This window comes from Rhea americana, unplaced genomic scaffold, assembly GCF_003343005.1.
Source record: "Rhea americana isolate MKP2758 unplaced genomic scaffold, rheAme1 scaffold_25, whole genome shotgun sequence".
Lineage (NCBI taxonomy): Eukaryota > Metazoa > Chordata > Aves > Rheiformes > Rheidae > Rhea > Rhea americana.
In genome coordinates this window covers 5,733,287-5,754,464 of record NW_028186368.1, presented here as the reverse complement: position 1 = coordinate 5,754,464, position 21,178 = coordinate 5,733,287, and the positions used below count along the sequence as shown (strand labels likewise).

The 21,178-nt window shown below is 38.6% G+C and overlaps 2 protein-coding genes and 1 long non-coding RNA gene across 5 annotated transcripts in view; 1 reads left to right on the top strand and 2 right to left on the bottom strand.

The window, feature by feature from the left end:
• The window catches only part of PNISR (PNN interacting serine and arginine rich protein), a 28,370-nt gene extending 19,049 nt beyond the window's left edge, over window positions 1–9,321 (bottom strand). The window contains exon 1 of one of the 2 annotated variants that reach the window (XM_085306938.1): window positions 9,188–9,321. The gene's annotated coding sequence lies outside the window, so the exon portion shown is untranslated. Of the gene's footprint in view, window positions 1–3,755; window positions 3,882–9,187 lie in introns of those variants that run through there. The other variant, XM_085306939.1, reaches the window with a different exon arrangement.
• A 379-nt stretch (window positions 9,322–9,700) lies between these two features.
• The window catches only part of LOC146594790 (uncharacterized), a 52,258-nt gene continuing 40,780 nt past the window's right edge, over window positions 9,701–21,178 (top strand). For both annotated transcript variants that reach the window (XR_014896109.1, XR_014896110.1), the window contains exon 1: window positions 9,701–10,271. This is a non-coding gene — a long non-coding RNA (uncharacterized LOC146594790). The remainder of the gene's footprint in view (window positions 10,272–21,178) is intronic.
• The window catches only part of USP45 (ubiquitin specific peptidase 45), a 49,642-nt gene continuing 43,311 nt past the window's right edge, over window positions 14,848–21,178 (bottom strand). The window contains exons 13-17 of the mRNA XM_085306937.1: window positions 19,160–19,829; window positions 18,310–18,407; window positions 17,839–17,925; window positions 17,246–17,399; window positions 14,848–16,067 (exon numbers count right to left, since the gene is read on the bottom strand). Coding sequence (XP_085163063.1) covers window positions 15,937–16,067; window positions 17,246–17,399; window positions 17,839–17,925; window positions 18,310–18,407; window positions 19,160–19,829 — 1,140 coding nt within the window. The 3' untranslated portion in view covers window positions 14,848–15,936. The remainder of the gene's footprint in view (window positions 16,068–17,245; window positions 17,400–17,838; window positions 17,926–18,309; window positions 18,408–19,159; window positions 19,830–21,178) is intronic.

Here is a 21,178-nt window from a genome sequence, read left to right as displayed (position 1 = left end):
GAGAAAAATCCCAGTCATGTTGTATTTGTTAGTATAGACAGCTGCTAGTGCACTGCTCTACAATATAATACAGTCTGGAGTCTTCAATTTTCCCCAGAGATATGTTTTCCCCCTATTATTGGTATTTTTGGGAAAAAAGTCAAGTGGGGGAGTGCAAAGCAAGAGGTTGAAGGGACATGACAGACAGGTAATTGATTTATACTCTGATAGAAATACATGCCACAACAGTATGACAAGACAGCAACAATTCTGTTAAACTTTCAAGAAGTTCAGATTTGGTTAATTCAAATTACACTATCCAGAGCTGATTGATTTAAAATCACCACCATTTGAAAATGCAAATTTTAATTTGTGATCTGTATTTTAAAGATTCTGATTCTGCAGTGCATTTGTATTTTAGCTGTTTTCCCAAAGAAATGCCGATTTTCATAGCCTGGCAACTAACACATGCTGGCTTTCAAGCAAACACCTTTACTGTCAAATTTAGCATAAGACTTCCTTTGCTAATCAGAAACACGTACTACACAAATATTTGAGCAAATACATTATTTCATGCACCTGTGTATGTACACACACAAGTACTTTTCAAACATTATGTGAAAATGGCTAAAACCATTTCTCACATACCATTTATTTTCATTCATCTTTTCTATTGTGCTATTTTTTGACAGAAATAGGAATTGCATAAGGAGGAAACAAAATTAGCATTTTGAAGTGGTTTTATTAAATAAAATCAATCTTAAAATACAGTGGCAAAAAGAGAAAATATAATGTATTCAAATACTCAGTATTTACAATTAAATGATGTATGTAACAGTCACTGTCCACAGACAGCGAACAGAAAYGATGTTCTAAAGCTTAATTCTACCTTATGACCTGAAACAGCARAATATCATCACTTCATTTTGTTCTTAGAAGAGAAATAGACTCCTTTGAGCTTTTACTCCTTGCTTAGTTAGTGAAAATAGCACTTTTGCTATTTTTGTTAACTTAATATAACACAAACATGAAAAGGGGACTTTAAAGATAAACCATTTTCTCACTGACTACAGGGAGGCTACAGATATTTTAAAAAGTGTTCTTTTATTTCTACRAATTGTTGTGCTAAGTACTGCTGTGTTTAATGATGTCATCTTTTTTAAGTTTCGGGGCAAACAAACTGGTTTTAATTCTTTATCATCATATTCAAAAAGRTAACTAAAAAAATTGATATATATGTGCATCTATACAATTACATGCATATAGGCTACTTGATGCTAGTCTGTTTTACATAAAAACAAAAAACATCTTGTGTAACTTTATCATGATATGTATAATAAGAATTTTTAGAGATAAGCTTTATATTGTTCCATCAGACATTTTCCTTTGCCAGGGGAGCTATTTTAAAGATGTTAAAAATAACAGCATCCATACAGATTGATGCAAGTATTCCCAAAATGGACTAACCAGATGTGAGAGCCACCAAAATAAGAGTTTTGAAATGAGGCCCATAAACTGGAAGGTGCCAAAACTACTTCTAAAGAACGTACAAAAATGCAGCTATTTTAAATTTACTGTAAAGAAATCAGCCCCAATACTGAGCAGGAGAACAACACCCCTTGCCCCACCAAATCAACTACTTAACATCCTTGGCATAGTTGAAACCCCTTATGCTGATGCATATGACGAGAAGCTGACATTCTTTTCACATACGCAAGTCATAATAATGAAAGGATGGAGAAAAGTTACAGATACAAGGAAGATTTCTGATTAAATTTACACTGCCAAAACTAATTTAGGGTGCTGCCACACAAAACAAACAATTCTGGATTTCTTACAGAATTCCCAGATCAGCATCTCCTGAAAGAAAGAGGCCTCACCCAACAGAACTAGACAGCTCTAAATTGATTTCCCGCTAGTAATATGAGGCCAAGTACACTGCAGASCATCCAAATTCCCATTAAATGTTTTATGTTACACTGAAAAGGAGGAAGATGAATACATCCTAAAGTCTACTAAATTCAAATATTAGGAAGACACCTCCTTCTTAAGAGAGAGGTATGTCAATTTAGAAGCCATTAAGACACTCTGGTTCTGATGTCAGGGGTAGGTAATGAGCATGTAACAGCTTCTGAAAAGGAAACAGGTTCAAAGAATAGATTTTACAGGTGCCTATCCACAAAGGAAAATGCATGCACAATCCTCCCTCATGACAACGAAATATGGTTCTCATTTAGCTGTTTTACCCTCCAGTTTAGTTGGTTATATCCTTTCTGTATTTCCTCTTTCTAGCAAAGATGAGTAACAGTAGAGTATTTATTGGCACTCCAAGAATTGTTCCCTCGTGTCAGATCACAGAACAGGAACCTGAATCTATCAAAAATCTGTTTATTAATGGAAAAAACAAAGCCAATTCTGATTTTTTTTTCTGTTTTTATACAGAAACACAATCACAAGAAGGAAAAACATCCAATCAATTATCATTGGTGTTCAGTTACGTGTACTTGAACATCACAGATTATGACTAGTCAACGGGATATCACAAAATTTTGCTAAAGCTTTTAAAAGCAGACATGTTCAGGGGTATGTGCTGTTGTAAGCTTTAAAAAAAGATTTATATTCAAAGGTTGAATCTATTCAAATTTATGTATACCAAATTACTAGTAAAAAAAGTAATATTTTCAAGAGGATTGCTCGTGAAAGCACCTGTTCTGACAACAAAATCAGGAACAATGACATGTCTAGGACTTACCTTGATCCCCAACAGATATCAGTCTCTCAGAGCCAACAGTACCCACAAAAAATTTAAGCAGGCTTCAAACTCTCTACTTTACTTCAGGATTTTACCTGATAAAATGCTAGGCCAGGACAGAGAAAGAACAAATATTTTTAAAGGCACCTTTCCTCTCCTTTCCTCAATTGTGACACACACCTCAGCTGTAGACCAGCTGTAGTCACTGTTAACCTGTTCTTTTAGAAAAAAAAAAAGTCCATCTTCTTTAGCCTATCYATTTCTCCACAAAATAAGGTATTTTCTGACAGAGTTGCATGACGTGTCCAGACACATCACACACACTGAGAAGTACACAGACAGAAGCTACTTACCAGAAAAYAGAGTTCTGAGTGGTAGTTCATGTGCGTTCTTTTAACTCTGGGAATCTCCCCCCAYACTCCCCGCAAAACATAGTTCCTTGAGGCAAGCTACAGACTCATTCCCACAGTTGGGGACACCATCCTGGCAAAGGCAACACAGTTTTCGGACGATTTCCCAATGACTCAGTGCTTGGTGAAGGCCCTAGTGGTGGCTCATGGATGTCAAAGATGGAGCCATTTTTTAGACAAGGTCACCAACAGAGCTTGAGATCCAATGTGCTCCCTCAGATTCGTGGGGCAACTCTACCTTGGCAGATTTATAGTGTAAGCTCATGAAATCTGTCATCCAATTCAACAGTGCTTGTACAGAGGTAACTACGGTTGGACCTGTCAATAACAGAGAGGAGCAGTCTCCGGGAGTGAAGTTAGTTCTGCGACTCTAAAAAGATGAAGTTTATCCTCCTGGAGAGACTGTCTTCATTACAAGCCCTATGACACTGACCACAGAACTGAAAAATACTAATAAATTTTCCAGGTAAACATAAGCAAAAACTGTTCCTGCAAGTTAATGGATAATGCAAATTACTCCAATTCACACGGATGGTCCAAAATAAGCAGTACAGAGGCTTATGAAGTCAGCTCAACTCCATAACAGCATCATCAAGAGAATCAACCATATCTACTTGTTCAGATGAGTGCATCTAGCAGACTCTTTCTTCTGAAATTTCTCTGAATCCAAGAATCTCCTATCATCGTGAAAATATATTCCTCCTCAATAAAAGGGTCACATAGACTTACGTAACAACAGCTCCTGCAGAAGAGGAAGAGATCTGGGGATTCTTGCTGGCTAGTGGCAGAAAAATTCCTGGAATCAAAATATCTTGACAGAAAAAGCAAGTATCCTATTTAATTTCACCTTCCAAAGAATACAAGTTAGAAGCGAGATTAAAGGCAGCGCACACAATCTCAACTTCAAGATACAAGGGGACAGCTCACAACTCAGGCTGTCCTAGTAGAATACCTTCTGTTGCGTTATGAGCTGAAGAGATCAAAGTTGAGAATTCCTACACCAGACATCAAATCATTTGACCAAATCTCCAAAGACACAATCTGGCAATCAGATTTATTCAAACTTCTAAACAAGTAGACTAACGACAGATGATTTTGGAACCTACTGAACCAGTGCCAGTAACCAAATGCTTTCTGATGCAGAAGAGAGGCCATTGCATCACCCTGCTGATAATGTTACTTATCATCTCTGAATGACAACTCCAGATGTGATGTGAGTTGGCCTGAGAAGTTTTATTTGCAATCTGAGCTCTAATACATAGAAATTTCTGTAGAAATTCCTCTGGTGAAAAAAGATCTGGTCTTGCAGCCCTTACAAGCAAACACTCTGCTTTTGCAAAGAAGCATCCTTTATCTAAAATAAATGAAACAGCAGGCAGMATGTACCCAGAACCCCTACACAACTATGGTCTTTGGACCCCACRGTTTAAAGAAGGCTTGCTCCTTTTGATGTTCCTTTCATCAGTCAATATTTAGGTTAAAAAAAAAAAWACCTCCTTATGTCCTTTAAGTCAAACTGCCACTGCAGCCATGACTTTTTGCCTAAGTCTACCGAGTAGCTGAAGGGAAGGACCCTAACAGATAGCTTACAGTAAAATAATCATTGTTTACTTAATTCCCATTAAAATTATTTCATAATCATTGTCATTAACTGGGTAACCTTTTGGCATAAGCTCAAGATAATGTAAGTGCTTCTAGCAGCAAATATATCAACCAGTCTCTGGTCGATTCTTTTTGTTGAATTCCACAGCTGCAGTAGGTCTTCCAAGCCACAGCTTGGGAAGGAGGATCTCAAAAGCACCACATACTTCTCGGAGAGCATCTCTGGCCCACATGGGTTTAGGCTCAGGAGATGGACCTTAAGAAAAATGAAGAGCTCTTGGAAGCAAAGGTCCTTAAAATCTACAATCTGATCTCTGATCCTTCGCGCAGTGTCCTGTTCTAATGTACAGTCTTTTCCTTTCAATCTGGGGGAGTTATTGCAAAAGAATATTGATACTGTGATGTTTTAGCACAGTGACTTAAGGTTGGTGGCAAATTTGCATGATGAGTTCTGCAGAACCATCCAGTTGCAAGCAGGATAAATCTACTCATATTTTTACAATACCTGGAGCAGTGCAGTTAAAAGCAAGACAAAAATCAGATAAATACCACCAGCAGAATTCAAGTTGAACACTCTTGCTAAAGAACCAGCTTTCCGCCTTTCTCTCCTTATGCTATTGCTTCATCAGGGTCATAATAACCTAGACCTCACTGATAAGGCTAGAAGGACTCATGCTTAAATATTCTAGGGAAAACCCCCCACATCCTCAACAGTTCACAAGTTTCACAAGAGCAAAGACCTGACCATCTTGGCTACCATCAGYCTCCAATAGAGCTGGCGTCCAAAGTCAGTAAAGCACCCAGACTGTATAAATTCCAAGAATACCTATATTAGTGTGCTCTAAACTTGAAGGAAGCATAAGTGGAGCACYTCCTTCATGACTGTGTCTCTATGGAGTAAATACTGCTTTACTGCATGAATCTGTATATAATAGGTGTGACTAAAAAGGGATATGAAAATGAAGAAATGTCTTCTGCACCCTGAGAAACAAGCCACTCTATACAAAAAAAAAAAAAAAAAAAAACAGAAAAGGTACCATACAAATCATCAGCAGATGGCCTTCATGTTTTAATGTTTGAAATCCAGGTAGTTAGTCCATCTAAGCAGCTGAAAATAACTGGGAGTACAGAAGAATGTTCCACCCAATGCACTGTGTACAAACACTAGGAGCTACTACAGAAGTGCTGCAGACATATTCACTCTGAGTCAAACTAAACATGGATTATCACTCAGAAAAAAACACACCAGCTTCCATTTTATCTGATGAAACCAGTCTTTGCTACAATACTATATTCAACCGCTGATCAGAAAGTAAAATGTTTCAGAGGTGAGTTGTAATTGCATACTTCTGAAAAAGTTAGAATAACTATCCTGTCTGTTACTCTGTTTCACATACTCTATTTACATGTGACAAAAGACTTTGCTATAGTATCTATGGCATGACCTAAGTTGTTGCTGATATTTAATGTTGAGATACTATGTATTTTTTTCTGAGATACCAAAACAACAGCAATGTATTTTTGAGTGCTGGGGTCTGCTAGCAAGATGTCAAATCAAAAGACACATAAAATCTTTCAGCTTATTTATAGTTATATATATATGAGTATCACTACAGTGCTGGAAAACAGTTTTAATTACTTCACTGAACTTAAAACAACAAAAAAGCTATTCTTTTTCAGAGTGAGGAATACAGGTTTTCCAAATACTTAACCAAGAGCCAAAATATAGAAACATAAAGGGAAATGAAGAAAACTGCTTTTCTGGTATCTACAAAGTTTTCCAGAATCTGGTTCATATGTCTGACTAATGCTTATGGTACTACTAAGATGAAGTAGACTGAACAAAAGCCAAAATTAAAAAGAGTGCTATGAAAACTTCTACAGTGAGTCATTCAAAGAGTGAGGCTTCCAACTTCTGTTATTTTAAACTTAAATCTACAGTGGCTACGCTAAACTGTAGCCAATCTTTTTTAAAAGCACAAAATGGCAAGATACAAAATGGCAAGACTAACATATCATTTACTTACTTTTTGTATTTTGAAGAAATAAGGACACGCATTACTTTGGCTACCATAAAGCACAGAAACCATTGTTAAACTRTTCATTACTGCAAACTACTACTAAAAACAATTAAGTAGTTTCAGTCAAAATTCTACCAAGTTTGGAAAAAAAATCTGATCTGATTACTTTGTGCACATATCATTCTAATAGAAGATCCACTATGAGACTTTGATAGACATGTAACACATTATTGTTTTTCCTGAAACGCACTATCCATCTGCAACTTCCTTCTTGAAGGACACGTTCTGGACCAAATGGCACCAGCAGCTAATTAACAAAATGCAAGAACTAACAGCTAAACAAACAGGTATTCCTCCCTGTTGTGAACAGATTTTACCCCCAACAGCAAATGTAACTATCAAATGATAGCAGACTAGCTAGAAATAGAAGCAAGAATGACCAATAAAACCTACCCACAGATAAGCTGCTCTGTGTTATTTGTTGTGAAAGACAGATTTCTGATCACAATGTACCTCAGTTATGAAAAGAGAGTGGATACTCCTGCCTCTATAATATTTTTGCATAATCCTGAGCTTAACTGAAAATTAACCATGGTTAAGACAACATCACTACAGATGATACGGCAAGCTGTTCACTGAGAATTTGTGGAACCATACTGAATCTGTGGACTTTTAAGTTCTACAGAATCTCTGGGCCCAAAAGCATAGAAAACAATCTTTGTAGCAGGAGCCTGCACAACATGTGAAAAAGACAGTATAGGAAGTCTTGCAATGCAAAACAGCGGAGATGACATAAGGTTCATTGTTGCCCCAGACAAATGAATAATCAGTAGCTTGTCTTCTGATTTACTACTCACTTCACAATAATGCTAGCATCTTGTCCCTCAATGAAACCAAGGCTCTCAGTTCCCACTCAGTTCTGCAATTAGCATGAGCCACAGCACCGTTTACCTCCGTGAGAGGCAGCTCTCAGCTCAGCACAACTTTAGAACTGGAATGAGGTTTCTTACTCCTGCAAATGATATAACTGTTCAGCTGTATCAGACTGTTATTTGTAACCCTATCTTTGTAAAATGAGGCAGGACTATTGTCTACTGGTAGACCTACCTTATGCTTTGAAGGAAGACTGATCTGGCATCTTTAAAATGCTGCTGATCATTTACTTTAAAATAAATCCTTTAGATCACCTGTTACTTCCTATCTTGCATAACTTTCAAAAATGGTCTTTTATAGACAAACAATTATAGGTAAGACTTTAATAGATGAACAACAACCTATGTTGTTAGATTACTCTGTACATTAACTTGTTTCAGAAACTATAGACACATTTCAGTTGGGATAGCACATCCTTAATTGTAAAGGTTCAGATTAGCACATCTTATCCATGTTTAATTCAACACTGAACTTCATGCAATTGTCTGAAATTACTTAAAATCTGTCTGGATAAGTGCTTAATGGAGAAAGGCTCACAAACTTGTGGACTGTTTAAAGATCAATTCTTTATTCCATTCAGGAACAACTGCCAAGCTATAGAACCAGGTGTAGGTGTCTTACAAAGCTGCTGTATGTGATGATAATGTCAGTTTTAGTTCTCTGGAGCCCTCCAGTGGAATGAACTCCTGAATGCTCATGAAATAGCACAAATATTCCACAAAGAGATTTTATCTGCACAAGCCAGGTTGTTAATACAGTCAACTATAAAATCCTAGAGCAAGCGTTGCTTCCTAACTGGGTTACCAGCTAGGTGAGCAGATGTTCTCAGCTGTGCACTCATGGGCACTACTTTGTTAGTAACTGAAAAGCAGCCATCAGACAACTCCCTGGCCAAGCTGCACACTTGCTCCGTGGCCTGGCTACGTGTCCCCTGCACAGGCCTTTCCCCATCACACTCCAGGGCTGAAAGCTCCCAGGCCGGGCTCACCGGGCAGAGGAGGACTCGGGCGCCCCTGCCCGGCGGCGCCCACCCCGCAGCCCCGGGACCGCCCGCCGCGGAGCCCCGGCGCATGCGCACGRGCAGGTAACGGGACCCGTCCCCAGMGGCCACCCCAGGACCCCCGCCACGGCGGCGGCGCATGCGCGCTGGGCAGCACGGGGGAAAACCAGGGCTCCCGGCCCCAGGCGCCTCTTGTCCCCCCCGCTCCCGCGCATGCGCACTGGGCCGCCMGGGCCGCGGGGGACGGCGAAGAGCTAAGGTCTTTCCTTTGCGTCCAGGCACCTGAGTTTGCGCCCGGAGGCGGCGCGGGGCCGCCGGCTCCTCACGCACTGCGAGCGGCTCCAGACACTGCGCTCAACACCCTCCAACGCCTCCCTGCTTAGCTCAGCTCGGCTGGGGGAGGAGGAGTGAAGGGGCCGATCAGGCCACTTTCATACCCGCCAGCCCCTCCCCAGGAGCTTCGGCGAGGGCTGCCCGCACCGCTACTTACAATCTCCCCCGCCTCCCGCCGCAGGTGCTGCCGTTACTATCGGTTCACGGCCGTTTTCTCCCCCCCTTCGCTCCTCGTCTTCACGAACAAGACAATATGGCGCCTAGCGGCGCTCACCCGGAAGTAAAACGCGTCACGCTGTTGACCCTTCCCTGGACAACGCGAACGCCTCCCACCACCATCTTTGGTGAGGGCTCGCAGGCGGGTGGCCTGTTCCTCCGCGGCCCGTTTCCGTGGCGGGAAGCGGCTGGCCTTAGGTAGCGGCCGGGCGACGCCCAGCAGCCGCCATCTTTACTGAGGGCAGCCACACAAGTTCCTGTCGCTCCTCGTTCTCCATGGCAGCCGCGGCGAGGGGGAAGGAAGGAAGGAGGGAGGGAGAGAAAGCGAGCGAGCGAGCGAGCGCTGCCGCCAGCCTCCGCCTCCGCGGGGAGAGGGGCCCCGGGCGGCCAGTGTCTCGGCGCGGCGGTGCCGGCCGGCACCCCTCGCCGCGCCCCTGCGGCCGGCAGCGGCGGCCCCGCCCCGCGCGCGCCCCCGTGGCCAACGGTCGCCGGCCACCGGCGGCGGCTGAGGCGCGTTCTCGGCGCTGCCTGTTCCTCCGCCGCGCCGCCGGCCGGGCCTCGGCGGAAACCACCTCCCAGAGTGGGTAACGCGGCGGCGGCGGCGGCCCCATGGGCGCTGCCTCGGTGGCAAAAGGGTAAGAGGAGCCTTTGGGCACCCGCCTGCCAGGGAGCTTTAATGCGGTTGAGGCAAATCGGTGGTTTTGCTGGGTGGCTGCGGCCGTTAACGGGGGGGGAAGGGGGGAGACGCAACTGCCTCTCCATATTGCTGCGGTTCGTGCTGCGAGGGGCCGCCGGCGTGAAGCTTCCCCCTTCCGCGCCCTAACGCACGGGAGCCTGCAGCGATGTGGCCTCAACAGATCCTGCTGGCCAGAGAATTGGACCTGAGCGAGGACGTAAGGCCTTCGGACGAGTACGTGAGGCCTTTATACAGGCCTAAGATACTTGCAGTAATGTCAGTTCACGTATTCCTGCGCTCATTTCAGTTCACCTAGATGACTGCAGACTTCAAAAGATCCATTTTTTTGGTGAGTATGCCTGTCTCACAAGTCACGCTCACTGGATGGTAGCTTTTTCATCTGGGGCAGTCTGCCAGCACTGACTCAGACTTCTCATTCCCCTGTCGGGCCTGTAAATGTGTTGTGATTAGCTTTGCCTAAAAGCAAGTTATATATATCTGTTATATATCTATTATATATATATATAATATATATATCATGCATTAAAATACATGAATATCTCATCCTGCATAGTTGCAAGTAGTTTTAATGGTTTTAATAATAATTTAAATAGTGTGATAATTTCAGAATACCCAAATTAAATTTTGTGCTCTCATGAGATTTACCTGTGATGTTATCACTGTATTATCAAGTGTGAAGATGAATCAAAATCATCTTTGGTAAACAGTTTTTCTTGTATGGACAGTGGGCTGATTTTGCAGGCAAAGGAATTAATATTAGCAGTTGCATTGCTTTTTGTTGAACAGAAATTTTCATTAGCCAGTATATTAATTGACACTCACCTTGATTACTTCCTTCACTTCCTCCATTTCATCTGAAGAAAATGCATAAAACTTCCATAATTGGTTTTGTCACTGGTAAAGCAACATTAATGGATTAACAGAATAAATTAACTTTTATAAATGTATAGAAAATTCAAAGTTTCAAGAAATTTGTGCTTTACTTCATTCAGTGGTTTTATTTTTAAGATTTGTTGGTACCATTTATACTGCACTCTACTTTTAACTGAGGTAGTCTAGACTTGTCCTTTGTATTGTAAGACATGGCTAGATCAAGAATGCTTTCCATGAACAAAAATGGTTTGGAAGTCTCAAGTACGAGTCGTGTTCCCTTATGCACAATTGGGAACTTGGAGTGGTACTTTATGCATGGGCAAGCTTTATGCTACTAGTGAAACTGGGGATGGGAGGGATCCAGTGTAGGTCCTGGTCTTATTTACAACAGGTTTACGTGACTCTGTGAAGGAAACAAACTCTTACAGCCTCTGAGCAATGCCACAGATGGTAACGCAGTGGGAAACAAGTAGTGTACCTTAAGTTTCAAGGATATGGATGCATCTGGGGAGCTCTTCTACATGCAGTGAAGCTATCACACAAGGTGAAAGGAAAAAAAATATATTTTTTTTAAAAAAAAGCAGCTTTGTGAACTCAACTGTACAACATACAGCTTAGAATTAGACAATACAGTTTTCCAAATGGCTGAATGTTTTATGCATACATCTGTCAAATAATATATACCATAGATGTGAAAGACAAAATGAATAGAAAATAAATGTCTTTGTTCTGAAGTATATGAAAGTACCTAAAATAGAGTGGAAAAATAATCAGACCTTTTCTAGTGTGTGTGTGTGTGTGTGTGTGTGTGTTTTTTTTTTTTTTTTTAATATACAAACAGAATCTGCATCTAAGGCCCTGCAAATGAACAAAAGTAAGATGAAAAACTCAAATGTATTTGATTTATTGCTCAGAGTATTTCAGACCTAGCAACAATTTTTTTTTGATTATATAGATTGCTGACTGGTTGTGCAACCACGTATGAGCACATCAGGGATTATCCTCGTGCAGATAATAGAATCAGAACTTGACTTTGTAGAAAGGCTAAATAAGGAATTGGTGGCTTTGACATTGAGGTTTCATGATACAGAATTCATTGCAGTCCCAGGTTATGCAGTTCAAAACCAAAAATTTAACAGAGCCAACCAATGAGGTGTTAAAAAGTCACAAACATACTCAAAGTAAATGCTTTTTGTTCTCTTTAAAAGCAGTACTAGCATATTTTGTACTACAAAAATATTAGAAGCTGCAATAGATGGAAAAACTACTGGTTTGGTATTGTTATCAATGAAGATAGAAATATTTATGTAAACAGAATATATGCCAAGATGTTTTAGAATAGTTACAATGAATTCCACGTTTTATTATAAAAAGTTAATTCATCTAGACTTCTTCTGTAACATTGTGCATTGGAAATGTTTTGACTTACACTAACAGACTTCTGTTTGGAAAAAAAATTTATAAACTCAGTTTATAGAGAAAATAGATGTTTAATCTTTTTGAATAATCACTTTTTCGTTATTTTTGCCATTTATGTACTAAGAGGAGGGATACGGACACCTAAAACAACAGGCAAAATGATACCCTAAAACAGAGTATATAGATACAAAAGCTTTTAGACTGTACTGTTTCTACTGAAAATCAGTGACATCCTTCTCATGTCCATCCCAACATATGTAAATATGGATAGGGTACAGCCAAAACCAAACTAGTATTATATTTGCTAATTCTTCCTAACATAAATGTTGTATTCAAATGCATTCTCTGTCCCCACTTCAATACATCTTGAAGTTTCTCTTCAAGAAATTTTTAATTTTCAAATATTATTTTGTTACTGGTATGTTCAAATAAGARTTCTATAATGGGTTAATATGAGAATGTAGATGCATTAATTTCATGTCCCTTTGATTCAGTTTGCGTTAGTATAAAAAAAAAGTCCAAACGAGAAGCAAATGGTGAAGTTAATTCATTTCAGCATTTTAATGGATTAATAAACCACTCTCACCTGCTACCACTTGGAATTTGTAAGTAAGGGCACTTCATACATCCTGAAGGTGCAGACAGGAGTGGGGGAAAATGTAATTTCATTTTCTAATCAAAGRCAATTACAGTGCACACATTTGGGGCAGAGAAGCTTTTTATTTTTTTCTTCAGCACTGTGTATTTGCAGCCCACTTTCTTAGAACATGCTTATATAAACATGCTGTCTCTCTGTATGTTGGCATAGACAGGTCAGTACAATAATTTTTCTCCCCCATGACTTTTTTTGTCATCTTCATCCAAATTTAGCGTAATGCTATATAGATCTAAAGATARTYTTYTTYCTSAGRAARAARAYTATGCAATATGGACTAATTTCTTACCTCAGCTGATACCATCTTTGATGCCTCAGCTATGGGGAAACTTTTGTAGAGATTCCAGTTGTTCTATTACAAATCAAACACTTCTCATAATTAGGTTTACTTACTGAAGTTTGTGGAACTATTTACTTCACTTTCTTTGCCTTTGTTTTAAAGGCTGTCTTATGACTGGGCAGCACAGAACTGCTCGGGAGTTCAGACGATCACAGAATGGGTAAGGTTGGAAGGGACCTCTGGAGATCATCTAGTCCAACCCACCTGCTCAAGCAGGGTCACCTAAAGCATGTTCAGATTRCATCTAGGCAGGTGCTGAATATCTCCAGAGAAGGAGACTCCAGACCTCTCTGGGCAACYTGTTCTAGTGCTCTGTCACTCTCACAGTGAAGAAATTCCTCATATTCAGGCGGAASTTCCTGTGGTTCAGTTTTTGTCCATTGCCTCTAGTCCTTTCGCATGAGACAACTGAAGAGAGTTTGTCCTCATTCCCTTGACACACTCCCTTTAGATACTTATACACATTGGTAAGATCCCCCCTCAGTCTTCTCTTCCCCAGGCTAAGTTTTAGCTTTTCTCAGATACCTATTCTGCTATCTATAGATACAGCCAGTATAGAATCATAGAACTGGTAAGGTTGGAARGGACCTCTGGAGATCATCTAGTCAGGACTATGATTACAGTACCTCTCTTCCATTAAGMGTTCTCTTAGTTCAGGGAACCCAAGTGATGGGATGAGAAGACATTATTTTATGATTAAGGGTGGATGAAAAGAAAAGGTAAAGGTACGTACATGAAGGCTTAATGTTGCCTAGCTGAAGAAGCCAGTGGGGGCCCTGATGGGGCAGGCTACTGCACTTCTGCTGCAAAAACATAACGATACGGTATAGCTCTATGAAGAGCAGATACTGTAGGCTTTAATCGATTTCTAGTCTAGTAGCAGAAGAYATTTCAAGGAGAGTCTGAAACATTTGAGCCCTTCAGTTAAACTCTTAAAAACCTGTAACTCTTGAATAGTGTGCACACCTTTGGCAGTTGCAGGAAATTAAGAGCTCCTTCATGAATAGAGTCTAGAATGTGTTCAACACTTTAGCAAATATAGGATGCACATCCCTGTTTTCCTGGAATGCTCTGAACTTTTCTTTTACAAATCCTGATAARGAATGTGCCCAACTATAACAGGTCTTCTACATGCATATTTGTACAACCACTTGCGCTGGAGCCAAAGTTTACCACAAGAAAATACGGTCTTAAGGGATACWCTCAGAAATACAAAACTTAAATCTGAAAGGCGTGGATGTTGTTCTCTTAAGTTCTTCATTCTAAAGCCACAACTGTACCTGTTTGACACCTCATTTTTACAGAATGCATTCTCCTGTAAAAAGTTTCATACCTGTTTCTGACTCTGAACTTACTGGAGCGGCTGCTACCACTTTCTTTACCAAAGAGTAAGTTGGACAGGRTGCATCTAAACTTTAACTTGTATTTATTGAATGAATTTATTGAATGCGTGAGGTTTTGGCCTTCAAATGTATGTATTACTATCTGGGAGAGAAGTGAGGAATTATCAAAAGAAGTAAGGACTCAAACAGGGCAATCACAGTATGAACASGAGCCAGCATATAGGAACCAGCTGTGATGTCCTCCACTAATGACAAAGGAAGGTCCAGACATGCATCAGAGGGCAAAAGTTACCATTTACTGTTCAACTCACACACACACAGGGCAAAAATAATTTATAGTTTATTACTCCTGTGAGAAAAGTATTCAGAAACAGATAAAGAAATTCATGTTTAGAACCAAAAGTAACAGAATTACTCAGTTATACTTAAATGCCAYACATATTCATACACAAGCTTACTATATGCTGTACATATATCATAAGATGAATTTGAAAATTTACTAAATATAGAAGTATTTGCAATTGTTCTATTGTAGTAGGTAAAAAGGACAATATATATTGATGGATTTATGGTGTGCATATATATAGTATGTGTGTATATATGTATCTCTATATAGAGATAAACATATACCTCAGAGGCTATATACATACCMCAGTAGTAAATATTTATGCTAAAACAGGAGTAAATTTCTACACTAGTGCCACTTGAAGACAGCTCAGAGGGCACCGAGTATCTGAGGATTCATTGTAACATTGCATAAGCTATATTTTCCCAATCTTTTCCCAAAAGTATATCAGGAAATTACACTGCAGCATTACCCACTGCAGCATTACCCAAAGACATCTGGAAGTACTGCTTTCCTTTAGTTACATCTGGAAGCAATGTGCTTTAACATGTTTTTATTTGCAGAAATATTAACAGCAGACACCCAACCCAGTGATGGGAGGGGTCTGGAATAAATCCYAAAGAAGACGAAATACTTTATATTCTTACTGTACACCAGGAAATCCAGGCACTTAACACTATCAGTATTTTTATTCTTTACAGTTCTAGAACTATGGGCGAAAGCTTATCTTCATTTAAAATTGAGAACAAACTTTCCACTGACTTCACTAGGATAGGACATAATCTCACATCCTAACTGTACTGTATTTTAATGAGTCCAGGAATTTTAAATGTTTGGCAAAGTGCATATTTTAAAAGAACCATTCAGATATTTGTAATAGCTTGACTGAACTTTAGAGTCAATGTATGATAAATTCTCTACAAGATAAAGGCACAATATTTACAGGTACTGTTACCACTGCAGCATTTAAATAAGACTAAATAATCACTACCACTTTTTAATTTTAACTGGTGAAAATTATAATATCCTTTCATAAAAAAGCAGATAGGCTTGTGCATTTAGTACTCGTGATTCTGGAACCACCTGAACATGAGCATCACTAACGTATACCCACTGTCCTGCTGATGCTGCCACAGTTTCTTTTAAACCTGAAATACAAAAATAGAGCCTGTTGTATTTCTTGTGTTTCACTTTATCATCAAAAAAAGACAATGRAAATCTCAAAAACTGAGAACATTTTTACCATGAAGGTAACTCATGACTTAAGTGCAATTCAGTATTTATAGTTTGTCTGAAATCTACATGTTGAAGAATGCCATAAGAGAAACTGGTGAAAAATGTTTATAAATTTACACTGCCATCACTTTTTTCATATTTATTCAAAAAGCAAAAAGACTGAGTTTTAGTATCAAGTTATGTCAGCACCCAGGACCCATTCTGACATGGAAAAATCTTATTTCAGAAGCTGACCAGTGTTAAATTAGGAACACAAAGGATTTAACTAGTTCTAATAATCATTCAAGGGAAACACAGGACTGAGGGAGACTTCTGTTTMAAAATGTTGTACTTCTGGGAAATAACCTTCAAGTGCAGAGTGATACTACACAGGACAGACAAAGTATATGCTTGGTTCTCCCTCCTCCYATGCTTCCCCATGAAGGGGAACAGTAAATACATTTTCCTTATTCTGACAACTCAGTCCTGCCTCCACAAATCATTCACAAACAGGTTCTATCTTAGAATCTTTCTGTAGTCYACATATCCAAAACATACTAATAAGAACAGGCGTGCTTTTTTCAAAACATCAACAGAATCCCCATGACAAATTTTATGTCCTCCATGAAAAAGTACCTTGCCCTTCACATTAAACCATACTGCTCCAGAACTGAAAGCACTAAAAATTTTCCAACCTTAACACACCTAGGAGAAATAAGATGCTGAAAAAGGAACTTTTAATTTAAATTCTTGTGGGTACAGTTCTTGCACTGGTATTTTGAAATAACAAATTTGCCAAAATAGTTGYATTTTAGGGGACATAACTATTCCTCTGAGTGGATAATTTTGACTAGAAAAAGAAATTTCTTTCAATCAGTTTTCTGYTTAACCAAAATTCCAATATTCACTCAGCTCTAAGTGGAATTATACAGAAGTATATCATGTACTGGGTGTAACGTAACAAAAAGAATTGATTTGTGTGGCCATACAAACAACAGACTATTCTGAGCCAAAATAATTAATTGCAATAAATTCGATTAACGTTAAGGAGTTGTAGCCAGTGGCTGATTTTAGTGTTATTCGCAGAGAAAGCAGGTTCTGTTGTACATACCTAGAACATTTTTGGTGGTAGAAATATGCTCCAGTAGTTTCTTGGAGGGTGTCCTGACTTTGACATATGCTGCATAATGACCACCTCTCATTGACCCACTGTGCTCCACTATTCCATAAAGACTATATAGCACTCTTGCACCATCTGTAACATTCTGCATTTCAAGAAACACAGAAAATAAATTATTTCATGATTTTTGTTACAGATATCTTAATTAGCTTTAAACAATACTATTTTGAGAGGCAAACAGCTATAGCATTTCCACTGGTGAAATAAATCTATTAAAAATATTCAAGAGTCTATTGACTGAATCTAGTTACCATGGAAGCAGCAATACTTGTCCTGAATGCTGTTAGACACAATAAAATAGTCAGGGTACTATAGCTTAACTGGTACTAGGTTACATCAATCCATTCACATCAATGAATTCAGTCAGTTAAGATTCCAATCTCAGTATATTATTTTAAAGCATTCAATATAGAATTTCTCTGGGAAAGAAAGGCATCATGGTAATAAAATCAATCCAGTTTACCTTGTGCTCAGCACAACAGCAGCTGTTAAAGTACAATAAGAATAGATTTTAAAATGTGTACCTTGCAAGAAGCAGAACAAAATGGTGCCAAGTCTAAAAYCAGTGGGAAATCTACATGCCTATTTACTTTCCGTAGACTCAAACCAGCCTTCAAAAGAGAAAAAAAATAAAGACTAAGGTAAATATTTTTGCTATAAGCTTTTTAAAGCTAAGTATATTACTATACTGTTAAAGTAAACCATAACCAAGAATAAGATTTGTTTCTTACTTAAACATTCTTTACATTTTCAATACAGTACATGCTACATACAAACATAATGGAAGCATAAGAGGTTTCCATGGATATATTTGAAAGGCTAAATGCATATTCTGAAGGTATTAAGAGATTCAAAAAAAAAAAAAAAAAGTTTCAGAACAGAAATAAACGATGTCTCTACCAGTTCTCCATTTAAAAAGTTATGCACAATGACGCWTAAGTAATAAATTCCTTGTCCACCAGTGTGGCAGAGGAATATACAAGATGAACTTTTACCTGGTGGAATCTTTTCAGATGGAGAATAAGAATAGCAGGAACTGAGGAAATCAGCAGCTGTTTCCGAGCATTTGTATAAACACCTTCCATTTTCTTTTCTGTATTTAGGAATATCAGAATCACAATTTTTAAAGGTGAGAGCACAGAATTAAAGCATTTTTTAAACAYCTGACAGAATAGATCTATGTTGCAATGATTTTTAATTTACCTTCCATAATTACTACACTTCAAAGAAGTTGCCCAATTTATTTTATGTTTTTTTTCCTCATTTATTTAAATTGTTTTTCTTGCTCAATGAACGCTAATGGTCAGTCTGTTTGGACTACATAAATATAAACAATTATTGTCACAAGAAGGTAATTCTATCTCATCTCAATTCTTCCAACACTTCAAAAGCTTCTTCCCCCTTTTTTTTATAAGCATAAATTTTTGTCTCCAATACATACTTAATTAGGACTTCCCTAAGCATGTAAGTTGCTACAGCTGAATAGTACAGCATTTATTTCAAAGCTACTAGGATTGTACTAGGAATGTAACAGCAGAAAAGATTAACAACTGATGAGCCTATCCAACATAAAGATGATTTTTATTGCATAAAACTAAATAAAAGGTATAAAATAAATTCTATGTTACATTTATGATTATGTTCTAAAATAAAGTTTAGATTTGTTGCTCTAGCAGGATAAAGTTTTAAGTTGTTAAAAGCAAGCTTTGCTTGGGGAAACATTTTCTGTTTAGCCGCAAGGGGGAAGCCTGATGCTGGAGCAATGAAACAGCAGTGACTGTACAGGTTTTGAAAGGAGATTTTGTCATGCTTGTCATTTTGTTTCGACAGCTATTAGCACATTACCTGTGGAGTTGGCTTTCTTCTGATACTTCTGTTTCCTTTCTGTGCAGCTCTCACATAAAAGCTTGTTGTTCCCCATTAATAGCTCTACAGAGGTAAACTGGTAAAGGCAGGACTGGACTGAACATTCTTTGGAGCTAGTTATGTAACTCTGAGAAAGCGTCTGAAAAGCATTTTGAGGGTTTGGAGATAAAGCGGATTTTTCCACTGAGAACACAGAATTATTTGATAAACTTAATGCTGAGTCACCATGGCTATGCTTTTCATCTTCATTTATAGTATCACAGAAGCTGAGTTTGGATATGGCGCAGGAAATCATCTCATCATTACTGTCGCTTGGTTTGTTGTGTGGCATTTTAACATTTATGTGGTTAACGTGCAAACCAGACACATTGCTGGATGAGCTAAAAACTGTTTGCTTAGAAGCACTTTCGCTTTCTGAGGCTTCACTATCTGCATCAAAGCTGCTTTCAGAACGACTGGCTTCCTTCTCACTGCCATCAGTCTGACTCCCATTTATAGCAGATTCAGCAATCGTGTCTCTGGAGTACAAAACACCAGAGCTGCCTTCTGACTCCAGCTTTCTGKTTTTTTCCTGCAAGATAACAGGACTTCTTTCTTCTTCATTAGATGCAGCTTTTCTGGCAAGCCTTCTTTCCTGGTTCAATTGATTCTGCAAATTATGGCATTATTATTTTGTTAATATAGAGGAGAAACAGGAAAAAACAGATCTATCAGAGCTTTTGAAACATGGCAAATTAAGCCTAACTTTTTATCTTCTCCTTCTCCTGCACATTTAAGCGACTTGATCTCTTTAAGATCTTTTTAACCAATTTAGGATTAGAAACTATATACCAGTCAGCTAAAAGTATTATACTTATTGTGAGATCAATACTTACCACAGCTAATTACATTCACTGTGTGACAGCTGTGGATGGCACATTCAAAGCAGTATTCATTTAATCTAGCTTAAGCATCTAAAAATACTCAAGTTTAAGCTAATCACCATTGCCTCCTTTTAGAGGCCTTAGCTGATGAAAATTAACACCCCCAAAAGAAACTTCATCTCACCCACTAGGCACTTGTCTTGGAAGTAAATAAATTGTCTCTGGCAGTATGTTTACTAATTTGTAAATTTTACATTGTCTGAAGGTTTTGTTTGTTTAAAATCAAGAGAGATTGCAAGAAGAAAAAAAAAAACTTTGTTGCCACAGAAAAATACTGCAACAGGTTAAAAAAAAAACCCATAGAAGCTGCCCTAATTTTAAGTGAATTATATGAGTTTGACTCTTATCTTTCCCTCACCCCCACTTTTTTTCCAGCTTGGGGCAAAAAATGAAGAACTTTTCTCCATTGTTTTTCCCTTTATTTGAATTTAATCAAAATTCCAATGATGCCAGTGGGAATCTTTCCATCATCTCAACAGGGTAATTGACCCTTCTTCTTTCTGTTACAATCAGTGTCTATACTGTTCTTTTTTCTTCTGTTTCTACTACATGTCCTTTTTCTACTTCTGTCTCTCTTTTTTTTTTTTAATCAATCTCTCATATTATTCTTTTATTATTCTTTTCTCCACCGTTATTTAATGTGTTAGAACCCGATTCAGAAAAGTATTTATGGTCCCCAACAGGACACAGACCTTCCAGTAGGACCAGCTCAGATACTAAGCACAAGAATTTAAAATTTCCATCAGGATTATTTATGTATTTTACAATGAAATAAAACACACACGTGCATGTGCACACACACACACACACACACATTTATAAACAAAAAAATCTTGAAAGCTGTAAGTAGTAACAGGGCTCCTGTTCGACATAAATCATAGCCTTGATACATTCCTAAAGAGGAGCTGGAATTGTTTCTGAGTGTCAGCAGCCCTATATTTGCATCTCCCATTTTTTGAACTGTTTTAAAGATATCTTTTTAAACAGAAAAAAGTAGTAATGCACAGTATTAGTTATAGTATATCAGTGCCTTCACAGATAGACTAGACAGACTCATTTTCACAGGTTGCTTCCA